This window comes from Amblyomma mixtum, chromosome 4 (assembly GCF_055824585.1).
Source record: "Amblyomma mixtum isolate Tamu chromosome 4, ASM5582458v1, whole genome shotgun sequence".
Classification (NCBI taxonomy): domain Eukaryota; kingdom Metazoa; phylum Arthropoda; class Arachnida; order Ixodida; family Ixodidae; genus Amblyomma; species Amblyomma mixtum.
In genome coordinates this window covers 98,183,880-98,211,059 of record NC_143015.1, presented here as the reverse complement: position 1 = coordinate 98,211,059, position 27,180 = coordinate 98,183,880, and the positions used below count along the sequence as shown (strand labels likewise).

General features: G+C 46.8%; 1 protein-coding gene across 1 annotated transcript; it reads right to left on the bottom strand.

The window, feature by feature from the left end:
* Positions 1–2,166: 2,166 nt before the first annotated feature.
* Positions 2,167–27,180, bottom strand: LOC149347552 (uncharacterized). The gene is made up of 7 exons (XM_089541600.1): positions 27,062–27,180; positions 20,295–20,320; positions 15,274–15,423; positions 12,571–12,641; positions 8,069–8,164; positions 3,973–4,020; positions 2,167–2,172 (listed from the first exon to the last, which is right to left on the bottom strand). The coding sequence occupies exons 1-7, from the start codon at positions 27,178–27,180 to the stop codon at positions 2,167–2,169; spliced, it is 516 nt and encodes a 171-aa protein (XP_089397726.1).

Genomic DNA, 27,180 nt, shown 5'->3' with positions numbered 1-27,180 from the left:
CAGCCCAGCTCTCACGTAACCATCATCATCATCAGCCTAGCTGTGTGCACTGCGAGGCAAAGACCTCTACCACCAACCCCTAATTAACCATACCCTACGCCAACTGCGCCAACTTCATCTAAGAAGCTTCCTAACCTCCACTGCCCACCCTACTCTAACGCCCTCTGCTGAGTTTGCCTTCCCTTGGAACGCACCCTCTTACCCCTAAGGATCACTGACTGTTTTTTTTTTTGTAATACATGCCCCGTCTATGCCCATTTCTACTTGATTTAAGCTGAGGAATCAGTACCTGCGTTTATTCTGTGCCCAATTCTTTTCTCTTCCTATCTTTTGGTGTTAGCCCTATCGTCACCCTATCAATGGCTCGCTGTGCTGCCTGCAGATCAGTTTCGTAAGTCTCTATGTCTGTGTCCCACAGGATGGGCAGTGGTAAGAAACAACTATCATATATTTTTCTCATCACGGATATTGCCATGTTCCCATGCACAGGGAACATGCCAAATGGACTCCACCTGATTCTTATCCTCTGTCACAAAATTCGGCGCATTTTTAAAAACAAAGAAACAAAAACAGCGCCGCGCGGATACATCTCGCCAGCGCGGGTCGTAAAACGGGGGACAAGGAAACCCAGGAGAGCTAATAGCCTTGTGTGTGTGGCTGCCCCCTCCACCACTGCTCGCCGGAGGGAATGAGTCAGCCATGACGTTGATTTTTCTAGAATGTCGGAGGTGCTTCTACTCCTAACCGGCGGAGAGGGCGTAGCCTTGCGTGCGCTGAGACATGTCCCCCTCCTCTTCACTCGCACGTAGGAGGCGGCGCCACGCCAGAAATTACGAGATGCTCCTCGAAGCGACTCCCGGCTTTTGACCAATGAGGACGTGCGGCCGGCGCGAGAAGGAAAAGGAGACTGCACGGCCAATACTGTGTGTATGTGCGAGCCGCGTAGAACAAACAGACGCGGACCAAGCCTTTATAAGAAGGGCGCTGACCGCTGTCAGCTTAGTCCGAGCCGCCGTTCAAGCTTCCGAGAAGCGCGCCCGCTCGACTCCCGGGTAAGCACACTTGCCCCAGTCACGGACCAACGAGGCAGCGCGCGCCAATCTGCGAGACGGCATCGTCGTGGACCTCTGGTCGTCGGACTGTCGCAGGGCCTGGTGAACAAATTGTGTTCTGTTTGTTGCCTCTCTCTTGTGTTAGTGCACTTTAGGTGCAATATTTCCTTTGTTTTGTATTCTCTCTTGAGTGTAACTTTTGTCGAGTTGCATTGTTTTGTTAATCACTTTGTATGTGTTTGCACTAGTGATTACGAAATCCTCTGTATCGCCTCTTAGCTGTATAAACTTTGTTTCGTTTGTGAACCTTTGGCTCCGACCCATTCTCTGGCTTGCGACCGGCGAAAGCTGGGCACCAAACCACCAAAAACTTCTTGTCACTTGGTAGCTGGTCTCCGCTGACCTTGCCACGCCGAGTCGAGGTCATCTCCTTCGAGTCCGAGACCGCTACCCCCCCACGCTCTAAGGGTGTCTGGGAACTTCTCGCTTAAAAGTGCGGGAAGTTGGGTGACATCCTCAATCTATGATTCAAGTTTGCTTAGATAGGTAAATGTTAGTCCCTGTGGAGATTAGGAGGGTGGGAATATGGTAACAACAGTAGTACTAATGCCTACACTAAAATAGAGTCTCGCTTTGCTTGAATAAGATAACAGTGTTAGAATTAGTATAAAAAAGGCACGCTGTCACTAATATGGGGGAAGGTAAATTTGCTACAGCTATCTAACACATTATCTGACCGCTCAAGTAGCCTCAGTGTGATGTTATTCGTGAATGACGCGTGTGATTGGTACCGCTAGTACGAAATGGGCTAATGCAGCGGGCACTGTCGTTGTGTTTGGTCAGCGATCGCGGGGGGCACGAGGAGTCTCAGAGGTTAATCGACCCCCTCTCTACACGTGGTTGTCCGGTACACACGCACACCTGCCTAGACGCCGAAATTCGTCAGAGCTAACAATGCTCTGAACGCAGCTAGTGGTGTGAAATAACCAATAGTTTGAGATTACATCCAAGGGGCCTACAAAAAAAAGCAAACGCAGCAGTGGCTGGTAGATAATGCGGCGAAGTGATGTACTGAACGTATGCAGCAACGTAGGTTTTGCCACCACCGTGGACTTCACATCTGTGAAGGGGAAGAATAATATAAAATCATGGCAGAGGCAGATTATGGGCTTGAGAAACTGCCGCGCATAGTGAGATATCGTTCACTCGTTATCATTATCATCAGTCTGACTACTTCCTCTGCAGGTCAAAGGCCTCTCCCACGTCTCTCCCATTAACCCTGTCCTTCGCCAGTTGCGGATACCGTATCTCCGTAAACTTCTTAATCTCATCCGCCCGCCTAACTCTCTTCCGCCCCCTGAAACGCTTGCCTTCTCTTGGTATCAAAAAGTTACATTTAACGACTGTTGGTTATACTGCGTTCCCGTTATATACCCTGCCCAAGCCCATTTATTTGTTTCCATAGAACATCATTAACTCACGTTTGTTCCCTGACCCCTTGTGTCCTCTTCCTGTGCCTTAACGTTAAACCTATAATTATTCTTTCCACAGCGAGCTGTGTTTCATCAATTTAAGTTGAACCCTTTTCATCAGAAGAATTCTAGTTTGGGCTAGTTGGTTCATGATTCAGGAGGAAAACGCCGCAAAAAACGGGGACAAAAGAAACAAACACGACAGGACCAGCGCCAACTCGGGACTGGCATGTAGACACGGCGATGAGGTTGACACACACAATGGCTGGTTCGGTGCGAGAGCTTCGAGACAGTAAAGGGACCATTGTAGAAGAAATATGCTCAAAAACTCTAGTTTGGGCTAGTTGGTTCATGATTCAGGAGGAAAACGGCGCAAAGACTGTATGTTTCTGGCGGATAGGTGAGTACCAATAAGATACAACTGGTACATACTTTTCTCTTGAGAGAAACAACACGAGACCTTTCAGTTGTCCCGACCGGGATGTTGGCAATGACGGACAGTATTGCTACGGGTCGACTCAGAGAAGATGAGGCAGACGAAGTGAGAGGGCGCTTGGCGCGTGCTCGGGCTCAGAATCCTGGGCAGTGGCCTATGTTTTGGCATCCGGTGCGCCCTGTGCTTGTGTTGTGTTCAGCGTGAGTGCACCAGTGTTATGCGCGGCGTGAACGCCTCCCGCCACGTAACATCTTGGTGGAGGTGAGGACTTTCCCCTTCCTCTCGTTCTGGCCTATTCCATCACGGAGCTTCGCAGCGGTCGCTACACCGGGACCGCTACAATGACGCAGCCCGGCGACTCGCCAAGTGCCACTGCCACTACATTCATGGTCATGGCTCATCCCCGTGACCCCGACATCTTTTCCAGTGCCTCAACTGAAAACGTCGAGAGATGGATCTCGATGTACGAACGTGTCAGCACCCATAACAGGTGGGACCCCCCCGTCATGCTGGCAAACGTAATTTTCTATTTATCTGGCACAGCAAGGCAATGGTACGACACCCACGAGGACGAACTAACGAGTTGGGACACCTTCAAGGAAAAGCTTCGCGCTCTGTTCGGACCTCCAGATGCTTCGAAGCTCGCAGCCCAAAAACACCTTGAGTCGCGTGCTCAGTCCTCCAGTGAAGGTTACGTCACGTACATACAAGTGTACGTACATACACATATTATCCGAACTTAACGTAAAAGGGGTAAATGTCATGCTCATTACTCGTGAGCTGAAAATTTCAGATAAAAAATAGGGCGACATATGCGCTTAGTGTGAAGTACAATGTGGATTTAAAGAGAAAGTTTGTCATTCAAGCATGCTTTCACGCTATCAGTGCCAAACCTCCTAAACATATTTGAAACATTCAACATGTTTCGGGAGGAAAATACTCGGGCTGAGAGGAAAGGGGCTCTCCTAAACACAAAGCGCTCTCCGAAGCTTGAAGAACTGCAGGAACTTACGTTGTGCTTCTGAAGATTTTCCTGGAGGCAGCCCGAGAGTATCGAGACCTGCGAGGCACAAATCAGAAACTAAGGTGCGAGATCTGTTGGCAGCGGACCGAACGTAGGACGATAAGGTCAATTTGAAAATTGAGCTAGAGGCTTTAAAGAACCAGCTTCCTATTACACTGCGTCTTCGTCGCCAGATCGCTTAAACATTTATTCGATGATTATTCCGTTTATTGCGTTAGCATTATAGCTCACCTTCCCGCTAAAGCAGTTGTTGTGGGTGCTGTTTCCTGGAGCGGATGAGTGTGAACAGAAGGTGGAACGAAAGGTGAAATGGAGGGGAGAAAAGAGGGAGAGGAGAAAGGTACAAGAGGATGGATAGAAGATAGGAGGGAACCCTTTGAAACGGGGTGGTGAAAGTTGGCTCCATGCTCGGCTTTATCTTCATTTAACTGTGTCACTTGGTTCCTCTAGTGTCACAAATGTATGTATGTATGTATGTATGTATGTATGTATGTATGTATGTATGTATGTATGTATGTATGTATGTATGTATGTATGTACGTATGTACGTATGTACGTATGTATGTATGTATGTATGTATGTATGTATGTATGTATGTATGTATGTATGTATGTATGTATGTATGTATGTACGTATGTATGTATGTATGTATGCATGCATGCATACATGTATGCATGCATGCATGTATGTATGTATGTATGTATGTATGTATGTATGTATGTATGTATGTATGTATGTATGTATGTGGTTTGGTTTATGGGGTTTAGCGTCCCAAAGCGACTAAGGCTATGAGAGACGCCGTAGTGGAGGGCTCCGGAAATTTCGACCACCTGGGGTTCTTTAACGTGCACTGATATCGCACAGTACACGGGCCTCTAGAATTTCTCCTCCAAAGAAATTCAACCGCCGCGGCCGGGATCGAACCCGCGTCTTTCGGGTCAGCAGACGAGCACCATAACCACTGAGCCACCGCGGCGGCATATGTATGTATGTATGTATGTATGTATGTATGTATGTACGTACGTACGTACGTACGTACGTACGGACGGACGGACGGACGGACGGACGGACGGACGGACGGACGGACGGACGGATGGATGGATGGATGGATGGATGGATGGATGGATGGATGGATGGATGGATGGATGGATGGATGGATGGATGGATGGATGGATGGATGGATGGATGGATGGATAGGAGCACCCCCTTCGAAACGGGGTGGTGGCAATTGCCACCATGCTCAGCTGTTCTTTCTTTATTTTTGTTCAACTGTGCTGTCAATTCTCATTAAGATTCGCCGTCTTCTTTACCTACGGTTTCCTACACTTCTAATGCTGCTCAGGAATAACGCCCCTTGCGGGAGCGAGAGGAAGTAGCGCTCGCGTTGGAGCGTGCGAATGAGTGCGAGAGGGAAAGAGATGCGTCGGAGAGAGAGCAAAGGAGTGCAAGAGGGGGAGAGAGAGAGAAACAGGTACGCAGCAACTTAGCGCCTCTAGCGGAAGCGTACCCAACGCTCGCACCAGCGCTGGCTCCAGCATTTGCAATGCAGATTCCCAATTCCTAGTCTAGCCATGCCGGCCGTGCTGAAGCGCAACAAAAAAGGTGCCAAGATCCATGATTTCGAGTGGTTTAAGTGGAAAATGGAGGAGATAGTAGACCCCTTTAGGTTACCGTGTACCCTGTTACAGTTACCGGATTACCGGTAGCCCGCCCACCACCAGTGCGGTCGCGCTGATTGGTCGGAATGTGGGAGGCGCCCGCGCAGCTGTCCGTTACTTGGCGCCACCTGGCGCCCTCTAGGTGATCTGCGCATGCGCACTCATGGCACGCTGACTCCCGGTACTCTGGTAACTTCGGTAATGGTGATACGGTACACAGCACGCTAAATTCGCCCAGTGAAGAGAGCTTTCAGTGCGGCATAAACGGCGGCAAGTCCTTGCTGCACGAGCAACTGAGTGGCGAAATGCGCACAAGCGAAATGGAAAATACGAAATTAGAAGGCGAATATAAAAAAATGTGATTGGCACAGACGAAAATTAAAATTGTACTGCTGACACAGAAATGCCGCTTTTTTTTTTTTTCAAAGTACAATAAGTAGCCCAGAGAACAGTGGCCAAAACAAGGCTTTACAAACAATTGACTTAGTTTGCACTAGTAGCCGCAGGTGATAGTTCAGGTGATTGTAAAAATGTAGAAGACATAAGTATGACGTAAGAGCTCTGACTATGCATCATATGAAATCAGAGACAGATCAATACGTTCATGCCTTTCTTCCTTTTGTTTTAATTTCATTAGCGAAGTGCTCCTAGAAGTGAATATTACTTGTAGGCAATCCTTCCTCACCCTTGGAAGGACTATAGAAGCCTAATTTTATTGCACGTTTTCTTCTTTAAAATGCTGCGTTAGATATCACAATACATGGATCACCGCGGGGTGTTCGTCGACGACCCCTAAATGGTTTGTAATTGAATTTCTCCCTTAACGCAGCTTCGGCTTCGTCAACCTAACGATTGCTGTGGCGTGCATTTGAACTTTAGGTCACATGAGGCCGAGAAAAACTGCAATATAAACGCCGATACGTTGTCTTGACTCACTAGAGCACTTAAACCAGTCTGCTTCAAGAGCTAGAATTACAACAAACGACGTACAGCAGTTATATTGCAGTTTCTTTTGTGCCTCACATGACCTGATGTTCAACTACACGTCGCAACCATCTTTCGGTTGATGAAACCGAAACAGCGTCAAGGAGAAATTGAAATGTAAGTTATTTAGCTTTCGTAGGGCGAATGCCACGGGGTGTTCCATGCTAATGTCTAACGCACCGAAAGCAAAAATTAAGTGTTTATAGTTCTTTAAAAAACCACTCCACGTACTCTCAGCTCGTTTGGGCAAAGAGTTTGTTGAGAAATCAGCAGGGTGTCAGTGCTTGCATAAACTTTTCTTCTCTCGGCTTCTCACTCTCAGTGAATTGGCAGCCATTAATTTGGAAAGAGGACCTGACCTCCGATGCTCCGAATAGCTCGAAAAGCTTTCTTCTGCCATCAAACGCGTTTTGAACTCACTCTATAGAGGGCACTTACTTTCACGTAACCCACATATCTGGCCGGTAAATTGGTAAATTGGTTTTTGAGGGAAGGAAATGGCGCAATATCTGTCTCACATATCTCAGCGGACACCTGAACCGCGCCGTAAGGGAACGGAGGAAGGTAGGAGTGAAAGAAGAAAGAGAGAAAGAGGTGCCGTAGTGGAGGTCTCCGGAATAATTTCGACCACCCGGGGATCTTTAACGTGCACTGACATCGCACAGCACACGGGCGCCTCTTGCGTTTCGTCGCCATCGAAACGCGGCCGCCGCGGTCGAGTTCTAACCCGGGTACCCCGGCTCGGTAGGCGAGCGCCTTACCACTGAGCCACCGCGGCGGGGGAACTCTTTGTGGGGTCTTCCGGCACTCGTGACCATGGGACGCGGGGCCTACAGCAGCAAAAGATCTACGGCCGCCACCAAACTCCACCACTCCTACGAAGTGCATGGCTGATCGCCGCCTACAGTGACTGTGCACAGTGGTAGCGGACGCAACCAGAAAGTGCACTTAGAATGCCTAGATCACACTGTGAACACCCATCAAAACTGAATACATCTGGCGCTGAAGACAATTAGCACAAGCTTCTTAAGCTTGCTTAATAGCAGCTGCTATAAACAAACCTGCAATCAACGAAATGGTGCACAGTGCAGTACAAACCAGTCATGCTATAACGATCGCAGGCAGAGATAATCACTCAAACAAAAAATAAAATGAAAAAATGTATCAGATAGATGACTAAATGAACAGACAGACAGACAGACAGACAGACACGGACGGACGGACGGACGGACGGACGGACGGACGGACGGACGGACGGACGGACGGACGGACGGACGGACGGACGGACGGACGGACAGACAGACAGACAGACAGACAGACAGACAGACAGACAGACAGACAGACAGACAGACAGACAGACAGACAGATAGTAATGGAAAGGAGGACGGAAAGGAAGAAAGAAAGGAGGAAAGACCAGTAATCGCCTGCGGTGATGCACTTACGGATTCCTTGTCAGTGCAGTACATTCCGTCTGGGACTCTGGGGGCATTCTTGGTAACGCACCTCATGAGTTCCTGGTTTGCCATTTTCTGGTTCATCTGACACAAGGACCAGAAACGAGGGTAAGAGAGACGCGCCAATGCGCAGTGTTCTGCATATTTTAGCTCATATTGCTGCTGTTTGTTGGAACGAGACACACGAACAATTTCAACTTTCGTCCTCTTTTCTCCTTGTACCGAGCAATTTTTTACTTCTCACGACTGAAAACCACCTGTTGGCAGTTTTTGGCGGCAGTGGTGTGCAACATTTCCTGATGTAGAGTCGCTTTCAATTCAATGAAGTTGATCCTCCTTAATTGAATGGAAAATAGGATTCGCACATATGCTGCCTCGGCAAATGGCTTCCCTTCAGGACAGCAGCCCGCGTACCATATTTGCCAAAAGTATTTAAACAACGGGGTTTCTTTGTCAGCCGTGTATGGAAGCACTTACGCTAGCTGTAGACCAAAATGATTCGAAAGGTGAGGAGACAGGTTCTTTTTGCATTATATAGATTTAGAGCTAAAGGGGTGCTTAAGTGCTCCACCAGAAGGTGAATGAAGGAACCCCGTTACTTGATTAGTTTTTGCAGAGGCGGTGTATAGATCCAGACGCACATACATGAAAGGGTAGGAGGTCAATTTATGCGATAACATTGCTGAATTGCAGTTAGGCCTAGGATGATGCGTCGACTGTGAACAGTGTGCCGTTTTTGCCAAAAGTAACCGAGCAACCACGTCGGCGTCCGGATTGGGCTTGCAGCCGAATGGTGGCTCCGGCCGCCGACGCGGCTGCTCGGTTACTTTTGGCGAAGACGGTCCATGGCTGATAGCGCGTCGTCCAGGTCCCCTCTTTGTAGTGTCCTTCGGGTGGTTTTGTGATGCATTTCGAACATTGCTGAAAAGGGGTATGGATATCTGGAGTAGCAATTGCAGAGTAGGCACTTTGAAAATTTTGGCGACAAGTTCGTAAACTGTTTATAATGGTAGCTGCTTAATTTCCTTGCACAAAAACGATGTTAACATAATGTTCTTAGTGCGTGACTGGGCACAAAATGCACAAACATGAAAAAAGGGCATGCTGTAAAAAAAGAAAACCCTTCAGTTACTCTTAAACAAAAAAAAAACATGGTCGGTTTACTAGAGACATTGCTAACTTGCGTAACAATTTACGCAACCATATTATACCTATATTGACTTGCTTGAACATTTTCAAAGTATAGAGATGTAATTGGTTTCTTCGGATTAAAGGTAGGAGCTTACTTTTTCTTTGCTTCTTGTACTGAGCTGCATAAATTTTAAAAAACAAAAATTTGCAGCCTACTGTGACGTCGACAGCACCTTTCTGTAACGTGTTTGCTGTGCATAATTTACGAAATCATCATATGTGCCAGGCTTCTGCCTCCTCCTTTTAAATGCAAAGTACAATGAGCGTGAACTAGTTTCGTTTGCCTTCGCTCCCATTTGCGACATTTCGTACTTGTCGCGTGCGTTATGATGCTGTATTACGTGTACCCATTTGAACCAACGTCTCTTTTATTATCCATCCCTGTCAGATCATCCAGTTTCCAGTGGAAGAAATGTGGAAACCTGGTTTAACGACTATCCACTGTATGGCGCGCTCGGGGTAAATACCGACTCTATGTAACTCAGGCTTCTGCACAGCGAGGCGCATTCTACAACTTCCACGACGGGCCCTTACAAAGATTCCTTTAAACAGTCACTAGACTGCCCGTAGACTATTGTCTATAAAGTCTATAGACTGTCTATAGACGAAGCCTGGGAAGTAGTGTATAGGCAATACAAATCCTATAGACAGTCTGTAGATTTATGGCCATGCACTTTTGGTAGACTTTTCTCTATAGGCAGTCTATAGACTGGCTATAGAATTTGCATTACCTATAGACTATTGTCTATAAACAATCTATAGTATTTTCTAGTAATGTCTGTGCACAGTCTGCACACAGTCTATAGATTTATGGACATACATATTTAGAAGACTTTTCTCTATAGACAGTATATAGCCTGTGAGAAGAGAAAATGAAATATCTACAGTAAGGCAAAATAGAGTCCATAAGAAGTCTATAAGCTGTCTATAGACCACTTTTATATGGGCCGCGCAGAAAGGCTGCTCCCTACGTGGCCAGCGCATGCCAGGACAAGCAGAAAGGCTAGTGTGCGGGGAAGGGATTGACTTTAATTTTCGGCTTTCATGACAGGCGTTGTTAATAGAGGAAGCGTCGTTAGAGAATACCCTTCAAGCGCCAGTCAGCGAAACGTTCAAATTGCAACTGGTGAACGTATTATTCGGTGGTTTCAGCTGATTGGTGGTGGCGGTGAAAAACATTTATGGGAAATTAAGTTTTTTACAGAAAGGTGATTGGGGTAGGACCCTATTGGCCCTTTCCCCTTACAATACTGGGTGGAGCCCCTACTCCGGTGCCCCATTGGCAAGCAACGCCGCCCGCGTCCGTTGAACCAAAGCCTTTTGGCTTTTTAGGTCTTGACAGCCGAGCAGGGCCGCCTCCCAGTCCTCTCTGGTGGGGTTGGGGTTGGGGGGGATAGATGGGTTTGATTGCCACGCCCAAACCATGTGGAAGGTGTCAGCCACCTCCCGACAGAACTGGCACGCGCCATCAAATGATGTATTGAAATGTTTAAGCACCGCCGGGCACAGTACAGTGTTAGTAAGAATTTTGATGAGGAGGCGGTCGTCAGCGCGATCCACACCCTTACAAGGGGCCGGGTAGCGCCGGTGCTCCTCCTTGTAGTAATCGGTGATTTGTTCGAATGTAAGGGCCAGATTGTCTGATTGGGACAATCTGGGACAATCTGGGACAAGATTGGGACAACCTTCTAAGGACAGGGAGATAGCCCGGGGAGAGAGTGCGCGGGCGGCCTGATCGGCCTGTTCGTTTCCCTGGAGTCCCTGGTGACCGGGGGCCCAAGTCAGGTTGCGTGGAGTTGGATCTTCGCATCGACAGCTATATTCCAGTATGCGCCAGGCAAGCGGAGGAGCCCAGCCCAACTCGTAGTTCCGACAGGCCCCTCGCGAGTCGGTGATGATGTGCTTTGACTTGGAATTCGTGAGAGCCAGATCAATGGCAATCTCCTCCGCGTGTTTTGCGTTGTAGGCTTTGAAAGTGAGCCCGTTAACTGTGTTTGTGTTGTGTACGACTGCGGCCGTGTACCACCCCCCATGGTGTGGGCCGGCAACGTCCACGTAATACACGTGTTCTTGGTTACCATAGTATCGCGCCAACGCTTCCGCGCGCGCCTGGCGACGACCGCTATGGTCTTCTCTGGACATGTTGCGGGGAAGGGGTCGGACCCGGAGGGCGCGTCTCCAGGGTTCTGGCACTCTCTCCCTTTCCTCAATGTGGTAGTCATGTTTGATGTGTAGCCGGTCCAAGAGGCGGCGACCGGACGTGGTCTGTGCAAGACGCGTGTATTGTTGACTAAGTGGGCTTCTCGAAGCTCCCTAAATGTGTTCACCACGCCCAAGGCCAGAAGACTCTGGTTGGACGTGGTGACCGGGAGATCGAGAGCCCGCTTGATGACTTTCCGCAGGATGACCTCCAGTTGGTCATCATCGTGTTTGCGCAGATGCAAGTAGGGAGTTGAGTAGAGGATTCTACTCGTTACGAAAGCATGGGCAAGCCGCAGTGCATCCTTGCTTCGTAATCCGCCCCGCTTGTTGGAGACCCGGCGGACCATGCGGCCCACCTGGTCTCCCACCGTGCGAAGTTTGGCTAGGGTGGTGTCGACTCTGCGTTGGTGGTGTATGAAGAGGCCAAGGACGCGGAACTCCTTGGCCTCCCGGATCGGTCCCGAGGGGAGACTGATGCGAAGCGGTGTTGTGTCCCGAGGGGAGGGACGTAAGTGCACAAATTCTGATTTAGCTGGGGCGCACTGGAGTCCGCAGTAGGCCGCGTAGTCGTCGACTAGGGTCGCCGCTGCTTGCAGGCAGGACTCCATGTGGCCCAGGTTACCTTGCGTGGCCCAGATTGTAATGTCATCCGCATAAAGAGCGTGATGTATCCCGGGCAGAGAAGACAATTTGGAGGGAAGACGAAGCATTGCCAAATTGAAGAGCAGGGGAGTCAGGACCGCGCCTTGAGGTGTTCCCCTCGAGCCGATGGTGTATGGCCCGTGTTCCGCATCTTGTATGCCTATATAGGCTTGACGGTCTGTAAGAAATTGTCTTATGTAATGGAATGTTTTGTGGCCACAGTTGGTGTTACTGAGGTGGTCCAGGATTCATGTTTGACGTTGTCGAATGCGCCTTTAAGATCCAAGGCCAGGACCACCTTCTCGTTGTGGGGACATTCTACAGGATCTAAAATGTCGTGGTGGAGCTGCAGAAGTATATCCTGTGCTGACTTGTGAGGACGAAAACCAAACATAGTGTCCGCGAAAATGTGCTGTGTTTCGAAGCTCATTGCAAATGAATGGGGATGTACGTACGGCTAAAAATACGCGTGAGAAATCCTTCTTCAACAGCAGCGTCTTGGTGCAGTTGCGGATGACCTGTGTGACTGGGAGACACAGAAAAACATGAAGGGTATGGAAGGAAAAATTATAAACGTGCTGGGAGCAATGTAAGACCTGCGCAACTGGGCGATGTGAGCGCTTTCTCTCAGCGCGCCTAGTTTCTGTCGATTTCAAAGAAACCCGAAGCTGCCACTTCTGCAGGTCACAAAAGAACGTACTTTTTTACTGCTTGCTCGGGTCACCCCTAGCTTTAGTGCAAAACAAACAGTTTTCCGTCCATATCCACATCTTAGGAAAGGCTTTTCGTTAGCTATCCAAACCAAAACATCACTTGCTATTTCCTTACAGGCATGTACGAAATTCTGTAGTAATCACTCCATTTATTGGGAACTCTAATTGAAATGCCAGTCTTTGCCAAACTAAACGCTCTAGGGATCATGGAACTATTTTCTCTTTCGAGGATACACGTGACTGCAGAAAAACTGGAAAAAAAAAGTTCATCTTTTCTGCGGTGGCGAAATTTCACGGCATAAAAATGCAGCCTCACAAACCTTACTGTTTTCACACATACTTCTAACGCTATGTAACATGTAGAACGCACCCTACTTCTGATATGAAGGATGCAAATTTCTTTTTCCCTAGATGTCGCCCTCTAGGGAATGCGAGACAATTCGTCTGCTAAAAATTTGCTTGAAACACATGCACTGAACGCCTTTGGTATGACCTGGTTCTGCGCGTGCGTTGTGGCATGTGCGCGTTCGCGGCTGCGGCTTGCACCCGTAATCAACACGAACTGCTCATGCGCACTGCAAGATGGCGTTTTGTTTCCAACCCGTGAAACGTGGAGAGGGTAGTGGAAGAGAGGCGCGCATGCGCAGAGTTCGTTGAAAGAGGCTATATTCACCTCAAAAGAAATAAAATCACTGTTATTTGTTGCAACTAATAAAAAAAAAACCTGCGTGAGTGTACACGGCTGTGTACAGAGCAGCTCAAAATGGTTAATCAGCGCATTACGAATTTGCACTCCGGGGCCCTAGTAGCATGGAGCGTTTGAATAGCGCGCCACTACTTTCTCGTCTACAGTTCGCTCCGCGCGACTACTTTTTCTGTACCCGGGATGGAGGCGAAACGTAAAAAGTGCGCGCGTCGTGGGGACTATTCGACCCCCAGGTGGTGGAAATTATTCCGGAGCTCTCCACTACGGCGACTCTTTCTTTCTTTCTTTCTTTCTTTCTTTCTTTCTTTCTTTCTTTCTTTCTTTCTTTCTTTCTTTCCTTCTTTCCTTCTTTCTCTCTTTCTCTTTCTTTCTTTCTTTCTTTCTTCCTTTCTTACTTTCCTTCTTTCTTTCTTTCTTTCATTCCCACCTTCCTCACTTCCCACGACGTGGTTGAGGTTTTCACCGAGATATGTGAGGCAGTTAATGGACCTTTAATTTCCTCAAAACAAATTTTATTCTTCCTACCGATTAACCTGTGACAACTCCGGGAGCGGATACAAGGCGCGTGAGCCACACAATTTCTTTTTTATCTTGGATTGCGGTGAGGCTCTCTCTGTGAGCCCTCAGGCAGAGGATTCTCCCGCAGCATCTGGTACACACCTCTTGTTAATCGTTTATCTCTTCGTCCAGTATGTACACTGTGAACACAATTACGCCTTAGAGGGGGGGGGGGGGGGGTCGCAAAAGAGGTGGTGGTGGTGGTGGTGTGACACTTTTATTAGAACATCCTTTCTATTAGGTGTTCAGTAGGTCCTGGGCCAAGGGGACGAGGGCACGTTGCAGGTTCAGGTCCCGGGAGGCAAGCCAGATGGGCCACGGGGGGGGGGGGGGGGGGGGGGCGGGTAAGGATAGGCGGGGGACTGGAAGGCTACGTGGCACTGTGTAAGGCAGTGTTCTATATCTGCATATGTGTGTGTACAGTTTGGGCACTGAGGTGTGGATGTGTGCCGGTACAGATAAAGTTCGGCTGGTGTATGAAGGAGATTAAACTATTTGACGAAGAATAGGAAGGTGTCCTCTAGAGCACTACTTTTTACAAAAGGAAGAGGGCCAGAGGAGTGTTCACTCCCTTTTTACACCTTTTTGTTTAGATTGTATGAAGAAATGAGTGCGGTATTGGGTGCCAAAGACAAAGATGCAGAGAACAAAGGACATAGCTCGCTGCGCTTCTGCACGGTCTTTGACTCTCCACCCTCGTCTTTGGTAGGCGCAAAGGCTCTTGTTCCTCACTGTGCGGAAGAAAAAGGCTCGCCACACTGAGTGCTGAAACAGACACCGGTTTTCACCACTTACGCTGATTATTTACCATGATCCTTACTGTTCGTATGAAAACCCTTATGTAATGCCCCGACGGGAGACTTTTAAGGTAATAACCTGAGCTGAGCTTGCTTCAACATAACATAATAGCCTGCAAGACGATATGTGTTGGTTTACCTGCCTGCCTGTTTAACTGCCTGTAAATAAAAAGAAAGTGACGGCAGATGCTACTCCTGACGGCGATGTTTACAAGAAAATAAGCAACACCACTAAGGCACCTGCTGGCAGACATTGGTATAGTTCTAAGTTAACACCAAACGTAAAAAAAAAAATGAAATTCTTTAACGTTCACTGTACATCACACTAGCCTGCCTACACAATAGGGGCTGTTCCGTGCGTCACTAGGTTTACTCGTCACTTACACCACTGGCACTCGTACGGTGCAAAGGGCTTGTACTCGATCCCGCCGTTGGCGTCGGGAAGAGGCTCTGCCTGGGCCTCCGATGTTGATGGAGCAGCAAGGAGAGCTATAGGTGCGATAACAGTCAGGATTTGTGTGCCAGCCAGACCTGCTGGATAGATGGAAAGTAAGAAATAGGTATTTATGCATTTGAACGGCGTGTTAGGGTTAGCAGCTGAGTTATTCGCGCATGATAGCTTTGTGGTGTTTGCCATATAATCCTCGGGACGATAATTATCAGTTCATCCCGGGTAAGAGCCATCGTAAAGTTCTTCTGGTATTCGTATAGGTTTTCCTCACATGCATTCGCAACACAAGAATAGCAGGAGGAGTTAATTTATTTTCATCATCACCATCATCATCATCATCAGCCTGACTACGCTCACTGCAGGGCAAATGCCTCTCTCTCCAATTAACCCTGTTCTTTGCCAGCTGCCGCCACCGTATCCCCGCAAACTTTTCAATTTCAATTTCAATTTTCAATCTATTTTCCCATGTACACATGGTGAGGGCCGAGGGAAAAAAGCCAGAAATTTTGGCTTGACATGCCCCTCGGCCCCTACATTGCAGGGCAGCAGGTAACATAAATGTTTTAAACAAATAGCATCTCAAAATGCAAACAATAGTTATCAAACATGGTTTTGCGTATTATTAGAAAAATGACAAGGAATGAAGTGTACAACAAAAAATGGTAACAAAAAAAGGAAACAGAAAAATACACGTCATCGAACAACAGGAATTCGGTTACTCAAATTAGGTCAACACTATACGGAAACCAAAGAGATAAAGAAGCAGTGAAAGGATAAAGAAGCAATGAATCTATAAAGTGGCACATACATCGTGTATAACTTGGCGGCATGCACGTGAAAGATCAACTTGTGCAGTTTGAAACTTATTTAGAAGACGGGGCAACGTGTTTGCTAGACTATGTGTACCATATATTGTGCGGCAGGTTCGAATATGCCACAGTTCGCTGTGTCTGCTAGGATAAACTTGTACATTTAGTGAAAGGTGTGCCGTGTCACGCAAGTAATTCATATTTTGTTTTATGTCCTTCTTGTATCTTTCAGCTAGCCTAACATTATACATTTCAGATACTTTTATGGCATTGAACTGGTGGAATAAATCGCATGTGTTTATATGAGAACCGACATTAAGTACTGCACGCAGAGCCTTCTTCTGTAAAACATAAATCTTATTTTTATTGGCACCTGTAGTTGTTCCCCAATCTAAATGCGCATAGTTCACTTGGGACATAAAGAGCGAATTATATAGGAGAAGTGTAACTTTGCATGGAAGTAAGTGACGATGCCGGTTAATGATACCTGTGACACAAGAAAGCTTACTGATGATAGCATTAACATGATCGTCCCAGCTTAGCTGGCTGTTGAAATGAACCCCTAATATCTTAATATTATCTACAACCTCTATCGTTTCCAAACCTAGCTTAAGATCGCATGGTAGAATAACGTTTTTATTTTTTGGTTTGAACATAAATGCCTTAGTTTTAGTTACATTAATTTTCAACAGATTATTAAGGGACCACTGATGGAGTGTACTTAGTGTCCTATTGGCCTCGTTTATCACATCTTCACATGCGCTTGATGAGAAATACAGTGAGACGTCATCTACATACATAACGCACTTCACATGCAGGCATTGATTAACGATATCATTGGTATATAAGTTAAAAACAAGCGGTCCAAGGATACTTCCCTGAGGTACGCCAGCAGGTACTTTTTTTACTGAGGATCGACAGCTATTAATATCAACAAACTAAAAGCGATGTGCAAGATATGACGTAAGAAGCGCGTGAACACGACCCCTGAAACCGTAGTCGAACAGTTTTGTCAAAAGTATGTTGTGGCTGATGTAGTCGAAAGCCTGCCAAAAATTTATAAAAACGCCAAGGGCAAGTTTCTTTTCCTCGAAAAACTGTAAGAGGTACTTTTTTGGCTTATTAATGCTGTCTCTGTAGATTTATGTTTGATAAAACCAAACTGCGAATCTGTTATTATTTGGTGTTTGTCACAAAAGCATGATATTCGCGTGTGGATAATTTTTTCCAGTCCTTTAGAAAAGGTTGGCAGCACGGAAACTGGCCTATAATTTGAAACGCAAAGCTTATCACCTTTCTTATAAAAAGCTGTCACCTTAGCAATTTGCATGCGCCGTGGGAACACTCCGTATTCCAAACTTAAATTAAATATATGTGCTAAAATTGGTGCTAGAATATCTAACACATGCTTCACAGGCCGTATCTGCAAATCATCCGCATCGTGGCATCTGCTGTTCTTCATGTTCATGAATGCAGTGAATACTTCGGAAGATGTAGTTGGACTTAGATACATAGAATCGCTGCTTTGACTAATGCGGGCATCACATGGCATGTTTGACGAACTTAGGTATTCTCGCGTGACGAAATATTGATTAAACGCCTCTGCTAGCTCCTGCCCATTTACACTTCGTCCTTGAATAAGTACTTCTTGAGGAGGGCTAGTCTGGCGTGTGCGTAAAACAACGTTGTTAATCTGGTTCCATAACTTTCGAGAATCACCGTGGCATGATTCGAATTTGCCGTAGTAATACGAATCCCTAGCACGCCTTAACGTTTTGTTTAGCTTATTTCTGAGGACTTTGTATCTTGCTAATAGATCGGGGTCGCGTGTATTTATGAAGTCTTGGTACATGTTTTCTTTAGATTGTATCTCCTTGAGCAATTGTGACGTCATCCACTCCTTGCGCCCTTTCCGAGGTCTTACGTGCGCCTTGTACGGAAAATGTGCAGTGTAAAGTGCTTTAAATTTATCAAGAAAGCTTTCATAAGTGGCTTCCACGTCTGTCATAGACAGCACATCAGACCAAGCTACATCTGAAACAGCCTGTCTGAAAGAAGCAAGGTTTTTCTCAGTATCGCTTGATGAAAGCAAGCACGCGCTGGTTTGTACTTCATACCTTCCTAATCTCTTCCGCCCACCTAACTTTCTGTCGCACCGTTATACCCTTAAGGACCAGCGGTTATCTTGCCTTCGAATTACACACCCTGCACAAGTCCATTCTTCCTCTTGATTTCGTCCAGGATGTCACTAATCCGCGTTTTTGCCCTCACCCGCACTGCCCGTTTTCGGTGTCTTAACGTTAAACCTATGATTTTTCTTTCCATATCTCGCTGCGTTGTCCTTAACTTAAGCTGAACCCTTTTCGTTAGCCTCCACGTTTCCGCCCCATAGGTGAGTACCGGTAAGTTTGCTCAGAGATAAAGTGTTATGGACATCGATAGGTTGGGGCCCCAAAGCACTTTTGCACTCCGACGTTTACCCTTCCATAAACCCATACATGCGTTCGCTAGACGATAGCGAGCGTGTCGGAAAGGCGTAAGCGACGACCCTCGGTAAACAGTTACAGAAGTCTCAGCCCTACAAGAAGACTCCAGCAATACCTTTCAGATGCACTAGCCGACAATTTTTAAAGACACTGCGAATTATCTCGTGGTAAGAATAAAAAGTTATGGCAATCCACGAAAAAAAAGAGAAGATAGAGGGTGAAGAAGATGTCAGATTTAGCTCAGAGATCTATAGGCAGTTAACCCGATGATATTGAGCACGCAAGGAATTATTGGCTAGGTGACGCTTGTCACAACCACGATAGAAAGAGGAGGCTAATAATTATCTATCTATCGTCTTCTAAGAGACTTCCGGTGAAATCCCACACTTTCCGCAGTACAACGCACATCGCTCCGCTGATTGCCTTTCGCAGACACTACCCGCTTCGATCAGGCCCATCTGGCTTTAGAGAAGCCTTGTTCCTAAAACAGCAGAAAACGTTTACCCAAAATACGGCAAATCCGCGACTACAATTCGTCATTCGACGGATTCCTTGAGCTTTCGCTGCCTCCCGTATCCTGGTTCTTCGTCTGCTTCGCCCGTATATGCTTTCTTTTCATAGTTCTACTAATTTCTGCCACATGGCTACTGTGTGCGACTAGAGAATCTTGCATTATCTTACACGTGCCTCGCCGCGGTGGCTTAGTGGCTACGGCGCTCGGCTGCTGACCCGAAAGACGCGGGTTCGATCCCGGCCGCGGCGGCTGAATTTCGATGGTGGCGAAATTCTAGAGGCCCGTGTACTGTGCGATGTCAGTGCACGTTAAAGAACCCCAGGCCGTCGAAATTTCCGGAGCCCCTCACCACGGCGTCCCTCATAGCCTCAGTTGCTTTGGGACGTTAAACCTCAATAAACCAAACCATCTTACACGTACACATGCATGCTCGGCCACTTTGCGTGAAGTGTATCATCTTAAATTGACTGAAATGCAGCACATATATTAGACTTCGTGTCTCTTAAGTGATAGCAGTGGTGGACAGGGGAGCGATAGGGATGTTAGGGAACATTACATGGGAAACGCTGAGCATTTCAGAAGAGTGAATTGTTTGCAGTCACTTAAGATATGCAACTAAAGTTAGTTACTTGCGTTTTATTTTATTTTAAAAGTGAAGAATAGAGTCAATAAAGAAGTGTCCTCCCCGATGGAAAAGTTCAATAAAATCCTCCTCTTCAGACAAGCGCCCGTAGACGGTACTAGCAGGGCAAAGTAGTAAGAGAGTTCGTATCCAGGCATCGAACCACGGTCCATAAACACCCTAGCCCGGCGCTTCTCTCCGCATCATGTATGACTAGCACAATTACATTGAAGTACAGCCTTTGACAAAAGTAACCAGACTGCATGGTTTGCTTCTCATTCGTATAGTACAACCCTCACGGCTTCCATGAAGATCAAAAAGTTCTTTGAAGGTGATAACAGGGGTTCTCCTTACCGTACAGAGATTTAGAGCTTGAGGGATGGCATAATAGCTTTACTATACGGCTGAGAAGCAAACCATGCAGCCTGGTTACTTTTGGTGAAGAGTGTACATAAAAACGGACCAGGAAGCACAGGCGGGACAAGCTCTCTATGCTAAGGCGCTGTGCGAAAGATGACATTACCTTTCATCTTGAAGCAGGCTTCAAAGCTTTACCCGAATGTCAGAGAACGAAGCATAACAGGAACATACGCGGTCATAAAATACGATGAAAACCACAGGAAGGCTGTAAGTAAATGCGCTATTCCCAGCAAAACAGCTGGTTGAAACTGGCCAGCCTCATTGTTGAGCTGAACTAAAGCCTTATGCACAAGTGGCTCTTCGGGAACTGATGAATAGAGAGGCGCTGCCCGTGAAAATAAATGCAAGCACTTCTCCGACGGGCAGTCTAGCTTACAAAAAAAAAATAAAATAAAAAATAAAACAACGACTCAGCAGGGAGCATCGGGCCCGAGTAATGTGCATATTATGAGATCACATCTGACAGAGTAGATTGAGACCCTAGGTTGGGACTCTCCAGCACCACTAATGTATCGCGGGTAAAACAAGTGCCATCAGCACTCGGTGTTCCCAGGTGGTCTCCGTCCCAAGTACTGAGCGAGACCAATGCTGCTTTGCTTTGGTGATCGGACGAGAAACGGCGTATTCAGCATGGTATGGTCGTCTGACAGACAACTTTGGAGCATTGCCTTTTCACCCACTTTTTACGTAGGGCAGGACGTGGATTTCTGTCCTTTTTACGGAATGTTTGTCGAGCACACATGCCAGTCGTGCGCCGCTCTTTTACGCAGTCAGGCTTTAGAAATACGTTGTGTCGGTGGAAGGATGTCGAGCAGAACCCGTATTGCATAACCCGGTACCCGAGCATAACCCGTATTGTTTGCCAGAACCGGATCCGAATTCCGAACAGGTATTTTTTTGCCATCTTCGAACTGAACCCGAACCGGTCGGTTCAAGAGGAACAGTTCCGAACCAGTGCGCTACATTGTTCCACCCCAGGTTTTGTGCAACACAGCATACTTTTTTTTTTCGCAAAAAAAAATCCGGTCAGATTTACCCCTGAGAGCTGTGTTAGGCACTGCGATTTGATTGACAACTTTATTTAAACAATGGCATTTACCGGAGCCCTGGGTGGTCCGCCTATTCCGGCCGCCCACTGGCCTGCGCCGCAGCGTGGGCCGTGCGAACCAGTCCTCGTTGCTGGTCGGGGTCCTCGCTGTGCAGAATGGCCTCCCACTGCTCCAAATTGGGATATTCGGAAGTCTGTCTGTAGCAGGATTGAATTGGCATGCCCACACCATGTGAAAAGCTTTCGCTATTTCTCCACAGTGTGGGCACTCTGGCTTGTAGAGTGAGGGGTACCTTTGGTGGAGTTTAAGTGGGGCTACGAGAGTGTCTGTTTGTAGCCGGCGAAGAGTGTGCTCTTCTGCCTTGTCTGGAGTTTTGTGAGTTGTAGACGAAGTGCACTTCTATTATGCGCATTTAATAATCATTAAACATTTTACAGCAGACCGATGCAAAATTTTGAGTTTATTAGCCTCCCCCTTACATCCTGTTTTGTTGAAAATTTTAAAGGAATTGTTAAACTGCTCGAATTAAACAGCATCAAGTATGAAAAGCTTTCCGTTTTCTTTGTCGCGTAATACCCTTGTAAAGAGCACAGGTGCTCTTACGGGAAGTGCGCTTCGGCATCCCGAGTGACACTTGAGACTACGCGGCGCTAAGCGGGAAGGCAAAGTGCACTCGTAGTAAACGAAAAAATGACTGAACGTTATCAGTGGAATTTTTGAAGATGTAGACGAAAAAGAAAAAAAACTTAAAAATTGACGTTTTGACGTGATAGGGCAAAGAAAATAAGCTTTAACATTTTCTAAAAATGTAAAGAAAAATTGAAATAAAAGAAAAGCCAAGACCAGCCAAGACTAACCAGAATTTTGACAACAAACAAGATGGCGGCGTGCAGACGAGTTGCATCTGATCGCGTTCCTTTGTTGCGTTGCTTCGCTTGCAGCTACAATAAAGAAATATTTTTTTTTTCAAAAACAGAGTCATATCAAGTAAAATAAACTTGTGAGTACTTTTTATGCACCATCCATACTGTGCCTTCTAAGTCGCTGCTGTCGAGGTTACGCATTCGGCCCTCAAAGTGCGTTCCCTGAACGCACTCCAACCGGAGTGCACTCTTCGGCGAGTGACACTTCACTTGCGACGTTTAGATTTGTCTAAGTGCACTTATATTTAGCGAAACTCTCCGTAAGTGCACTTAACTTGCCCGCTTGACAGGCATATAACTCCTATGTGTGAAACGTAAGTGCAAAGACTGACACACGTCGCGCAACATTTACTTTCCAAGTCATTCATTGTCTCCTGTAGCAGCTACAGGTTAAAGACTGTATAAAATCGCCCAGTTCTTTCAGAATCTGCTGGCAGTGTGTTAAATCTGCCTGCAGTGTTTTTGTTGCAGGCGACGGCTGAATCTTGGATGACCGTTGATGCCCGTCTGGTCATTTTCTTGTCTTCTAGCTGTTTTACTTTTCCTCCTCTTCCTCGTGGCACAATTCAAATCTCCACCCAGAGTGAAGCCGTTACCGCACCTTTTCTCCCTTTAAGCCCTCTTTCTCATTCCCCATACGAATAAGTGGTGTCCAGGAACAGTCTCCTGCAATGTTTTCCATTCATTTTTCCTCACTCGCAGTGCAACTCTGGTCGCAAAGCACCTTAAATTAAAGTATAGCAGGACGAATATGGAGCCAAAGTAGATAACTAATGCTATAAAATAAACCGAAACGGTGCATAGTTCAGTCACTAAGACTCTTAAATGCCCGTTGAGGAAATCAGAGGCAAAGAAATGGTTGCCCTCTGAATAGAAATCCCAAATGCGCCCTGTCTCAAACGATGATTGACCGCTTGAAACCAGGCTCAGCTAATGAAGCACCATATTGAAGGCCTTTGTACCAGTTTGCACACCTTAATTAATTCAACAAGCAATGACGGTACTCATTTACTGAGATTCTTTTAACCTTTTGGCTTCCTGTTTACTGGTTTTTACTGCTGGTTGATTGTACATTTTGCGTTGTTAAGGGTATTTAGCTAAATTTGACTCGGATTTTCTGAGTACGTGTTGTCACTTCTGCATGTGTGCATGTGAGTGTGTGTAGGTGTGTTTGGGTGTCTGCGCGCTGCTCTCCAGGCGCTCACATCGGACTCCCGGCGGTCGCAGAACGCCGCAGAGCCACTCCCACGGGCTGACGTCACCCGGAAATGAACACGTCACACGCAACCCCTGCTTATCTCCCACTAGAGCGTTGGAAAGCGGCGTGCCGTTGCCGCCTTCTGATGGCAACTCCTCTCCCACCCAAATGTGACTCATCACGATCGCTGAATGCGGTCGGGATCAGCGAAAAATAAAAGGAACTGTAAAAATTGTAATGTCTGGAAACTCTTGGCGTCAAATTCTTTTGGAGTGGCTTTGTCCCTTCCGACAGTTAACAAGGCTGCCGATGCATTCTGCTATTTTTCGATTACTCAGAAAACGAATGGTTATTGCGAACTTGAAGGCAGATGGAGCTCTCATTTTAGCAGCACGTTTTTTGCCGTACGGCACCCCGGCTGGCGAGTGCCATCGCTTGCTACTTTCAAAACGTTGTTTAACCGACTTCGCACAACGGAAGCAGTACATCCACAGAGAAGAAGACGTGACGGTGTATTGAGAGAAGAGTAAGAGACCGACGCCTTAGCGCACATCAACTGAAAGCCAGAGGTGAGCCTAAGAGAAATCGTTCACGCATCTCAAGACATTATCGGCACAGTTCTGAGTCCTGTGCAAGTATCAGTTTTGGTGCGAAAGCACTCATACCCACGTCAGAGCCGAGCAAAAATGTGTCTTGTGCATGTATCGCTCGTTGCCATAGCAACTGCCGCTTGGCGCCAAGCGGCAAGAATTTGGCCCGGGCCACACCCGAAATTTGACCTTGGCCGATTTGGACCAAAATCGATGTACAACCATATTTGATGGTGCCCGACACAAAGGTGACCTCCAAATTTAGCCAGGGTAATTTCCAAAAAATTGGTCGAGGCCTCCCCCAAAAAGTAGTTAACTTTGAGATTTGCGCCATCTTGTTGCTATGGTGTCGCGGAGTCACCAGTTACGTCAGAGCGCTTCCACACGTCACACGTCGGTTTAAGCGGAGTTAAACCCCGACTAATTTTTACCACTACCACGTATCTCTGCATCAGGGGCTCACCGACAGCGACTTCATGCGGAGTCTAGACCTCCGGAACTGGTGTCTTATCCGGTGCGACCGGGATGAAGATTTCCTGAATAAAATACGTACAGTCTTTGCCAAAAGTAACCAGGCTGTGCGGTTTTCTTCTCAGTCGTATATTAACGCTATTATGCCACCCCTCAAGCTCTACATCTCTGTATGGTAAGAAGATCCCCTGTTCTCCCCTTCAAAGAACTCTTTGATCTTAAGGGAAGCCGTGAGGGCTCTACTATACGAATGCGAAACAACCATGCAGCCTTGTTAATTTTGGCAAAGACTGCACGCATAGTCTATGCCAAAAGTAACCGGGCACAAGTGGTTTGTTTCTTTACCGCATAGCGAATCACTTACGGAAGCCCTTAATTTAAGCTATGAATCTGTGTAAACTGTGAGCCCTTTTCCTAACGTTTTGACAGCTTTTGGCCTTTAGGGGGGCCGCAACGACTCTATTATACGGTTGAGAAGCAAAAATCTGTTGCTCGGTTACTTTTGGCAAAGGAGCTACATATACCAAAAATCTGAAAATGCGCCTTGCTACCAAACTAAAAAAAGGAACACAGCACTCGAAAGAAAAAGCCATTTGATGCCGCGGTGCTGTTTTGCAGTGAGACCTATATTTTGTCGCTTTAAGAACCGATGTACCATTTATCGTTTTCCATATAAATATGGCGCATACTGTACTTGGATAAAGCCTATAGGTCATCGTCGTACACCCACCATGCTCATACGTCTAGTCTGTGTACCTCCCGGCAAACGAATGCGGCAATAATTAGGAGGTGTGTGTTCGGACTGAGTTCTAAGCTAGAGGTGAAAAAGAAAATGGAGGGGACACTTAGGAACGGCCTTAAGGATTTGACGCTATAGAGTAATGGGCTAATTCCCACATATGCAGAAGGTCATTCTCTACTTCACATTCATAGATACCTGGCCGTCCTCATACTCCTCCGTGGCGCAGTGGTGCAGCGGCTATAAGCAATGCGCCACTGCCCTGCGATGGCAGGTGCTCCCAGCGGTGGGCATTGTGCGCGGCACAGGCTGCTCTTCCCGAGCGACCAACCATTAATCTATCTGCCACCTGCCACGGTAAGCAGTTTGCTGACAACCAAGTGGGCAGGTTGTGATGACGCCGCAAAGTCACGTGACCCCTAGGTGGCCCACCTGCCTCCTAGGTTGCTCTCTGGGGACCACCTAACAAGTTATGCCCGTGATTTTTATCTCACGACGCCGACAACGCCAACACCGAACTGGTGGTAGGAGAGAGCTCTCATTCGCAACGAACCCCGCGTTTGAGGAAATGTGCAGCAATAGAGAGGCGAGATAGTCGAGTTGGTATTACATCGCTATAGGCTAACAACGCAGATGACGCACAATATGAACGAGGAAAACAGAAGAGTATCCTGCGTTACCGTATTGCTTCTCCACGTCTTTCGGACTGCTTTCAAATTACTATGCAGTACCAGTCCTCTGCTTCCCTTGCTCTTGTCGCTCGTGTTTTCAGCTATTGGCTTAGAACGCTGAAATATCAACTCGCCTCAGTGTTGCGTTACGTTTCTGTTAGGGCGGGCTCTTTTCCTTGTTTATACCGGGTGTCCCAACTAAGATGGACCAAGATTTAAATCAAAAGCGAACCTTTCCCGACTGAAATCAAGCGAGCGTTGTTACGATTTACGCAAAGTAGCTGATAGTATTTTTCTCATGCACCTGCTTTAATAGTTAGTTGACAGTTATTATTTACCTTTTTATTATGTCTTTGTACTCTTAGGTTTAAATAGGAAAGTTGTCGAGAGCCATAAATATAGTCCGACTCAGGTCCTTCCGAAGAAGTACCCTTAGCGTAGCCGTTTTTAATCGACAAAGACGACAGCTCACAAAATTAAATATATGTATATATATATATATTATATATATATATATATATATATATATATATATATATATATATATATATATATATATATATATATATATATATGGACAGGTTGCCCACCTTCCGGTGGCCAGGTGAACAGCCTGCCGATTTCAGACAAACTAATAATGAGGATTTACTTAAAGCTTAAAGAGACGGGCAGCTTCACGAAGACGCTACGCAGAGAGGGGGCCATCAGTGAAGAAGCACACACAGAGGCTTTGGCTTTCGTCGTAGCCAAAGTTGGAAACGTTCATGCATGATTGCGCGATGCGACAGCTGTGCTATGCACTTCCGAGTCTTCACTGACGAGAATTTTAAAGAAATCTGAAATGCACCCGTAACACCTCAAGCTGCTCCAAAAGTCAGAAGGCAGAGAGACCTGCAATGTCGACTTGACTTGGTGAAACTAGATCTTGGTGAAGACCTGCGGAATACCGGACTTCATTTACAAGGTGCTTTGAAATGATGAAGCTAAACTCTCCAGAAATGCTCAAGTCAACGTTCATGACGCGCATTACTGGAGCTATTACTGAAACCCACACTGGGCGGCGCAGTCAAAACGCCGTTAACTGTGGTCATTCGTTTTCTGGCGTGGGATCTTTGACGGAAGAATAATTGGACCCGTATTTCCTGACCAAAGGCTCGCTTCGCAGCAGTATTTGAACGACATTTGCGAGGCTTGAACGATATGTTTCAGTTATAGATTTCTCCCGCAACCTCTCCTTTGCACTTCTATTGGCCGCTGGTTTCAGCACAATGTGGCCCCGGCTCACAGCAGCAGCCTTGTACGGACTTGGCTTGACGGAGCCTTCAAAGAACAGTGGGCCGGGTGACAT

Excerpts from the sequence above, each read along its gene's own strand:
- LOC149347552 (XM_089541600.1), bottom strand. The coding sequence starts at position 27,180 with ATGTCACCCGGCCCACTGTTCTTTGAAGGCTCCGTCAAGCCAAGTCCG. Across the intron at positions 20,321-27,061 it reads AATAGAAGTGCAAAGGAGAG|CTTTGAAGCCTGCTTCAAGA; the intron begins GTTGCGGGAGAA and ends ATTCGGGTAAAG. Across the intron at positions 12,642-15,273 it reads ACCGTACGAGTGCCAGTGGT|TCACACAGGTCATCCGCAAC; the intron begins GTAAGTGACGAG and ends TGTGTCTCCCAG.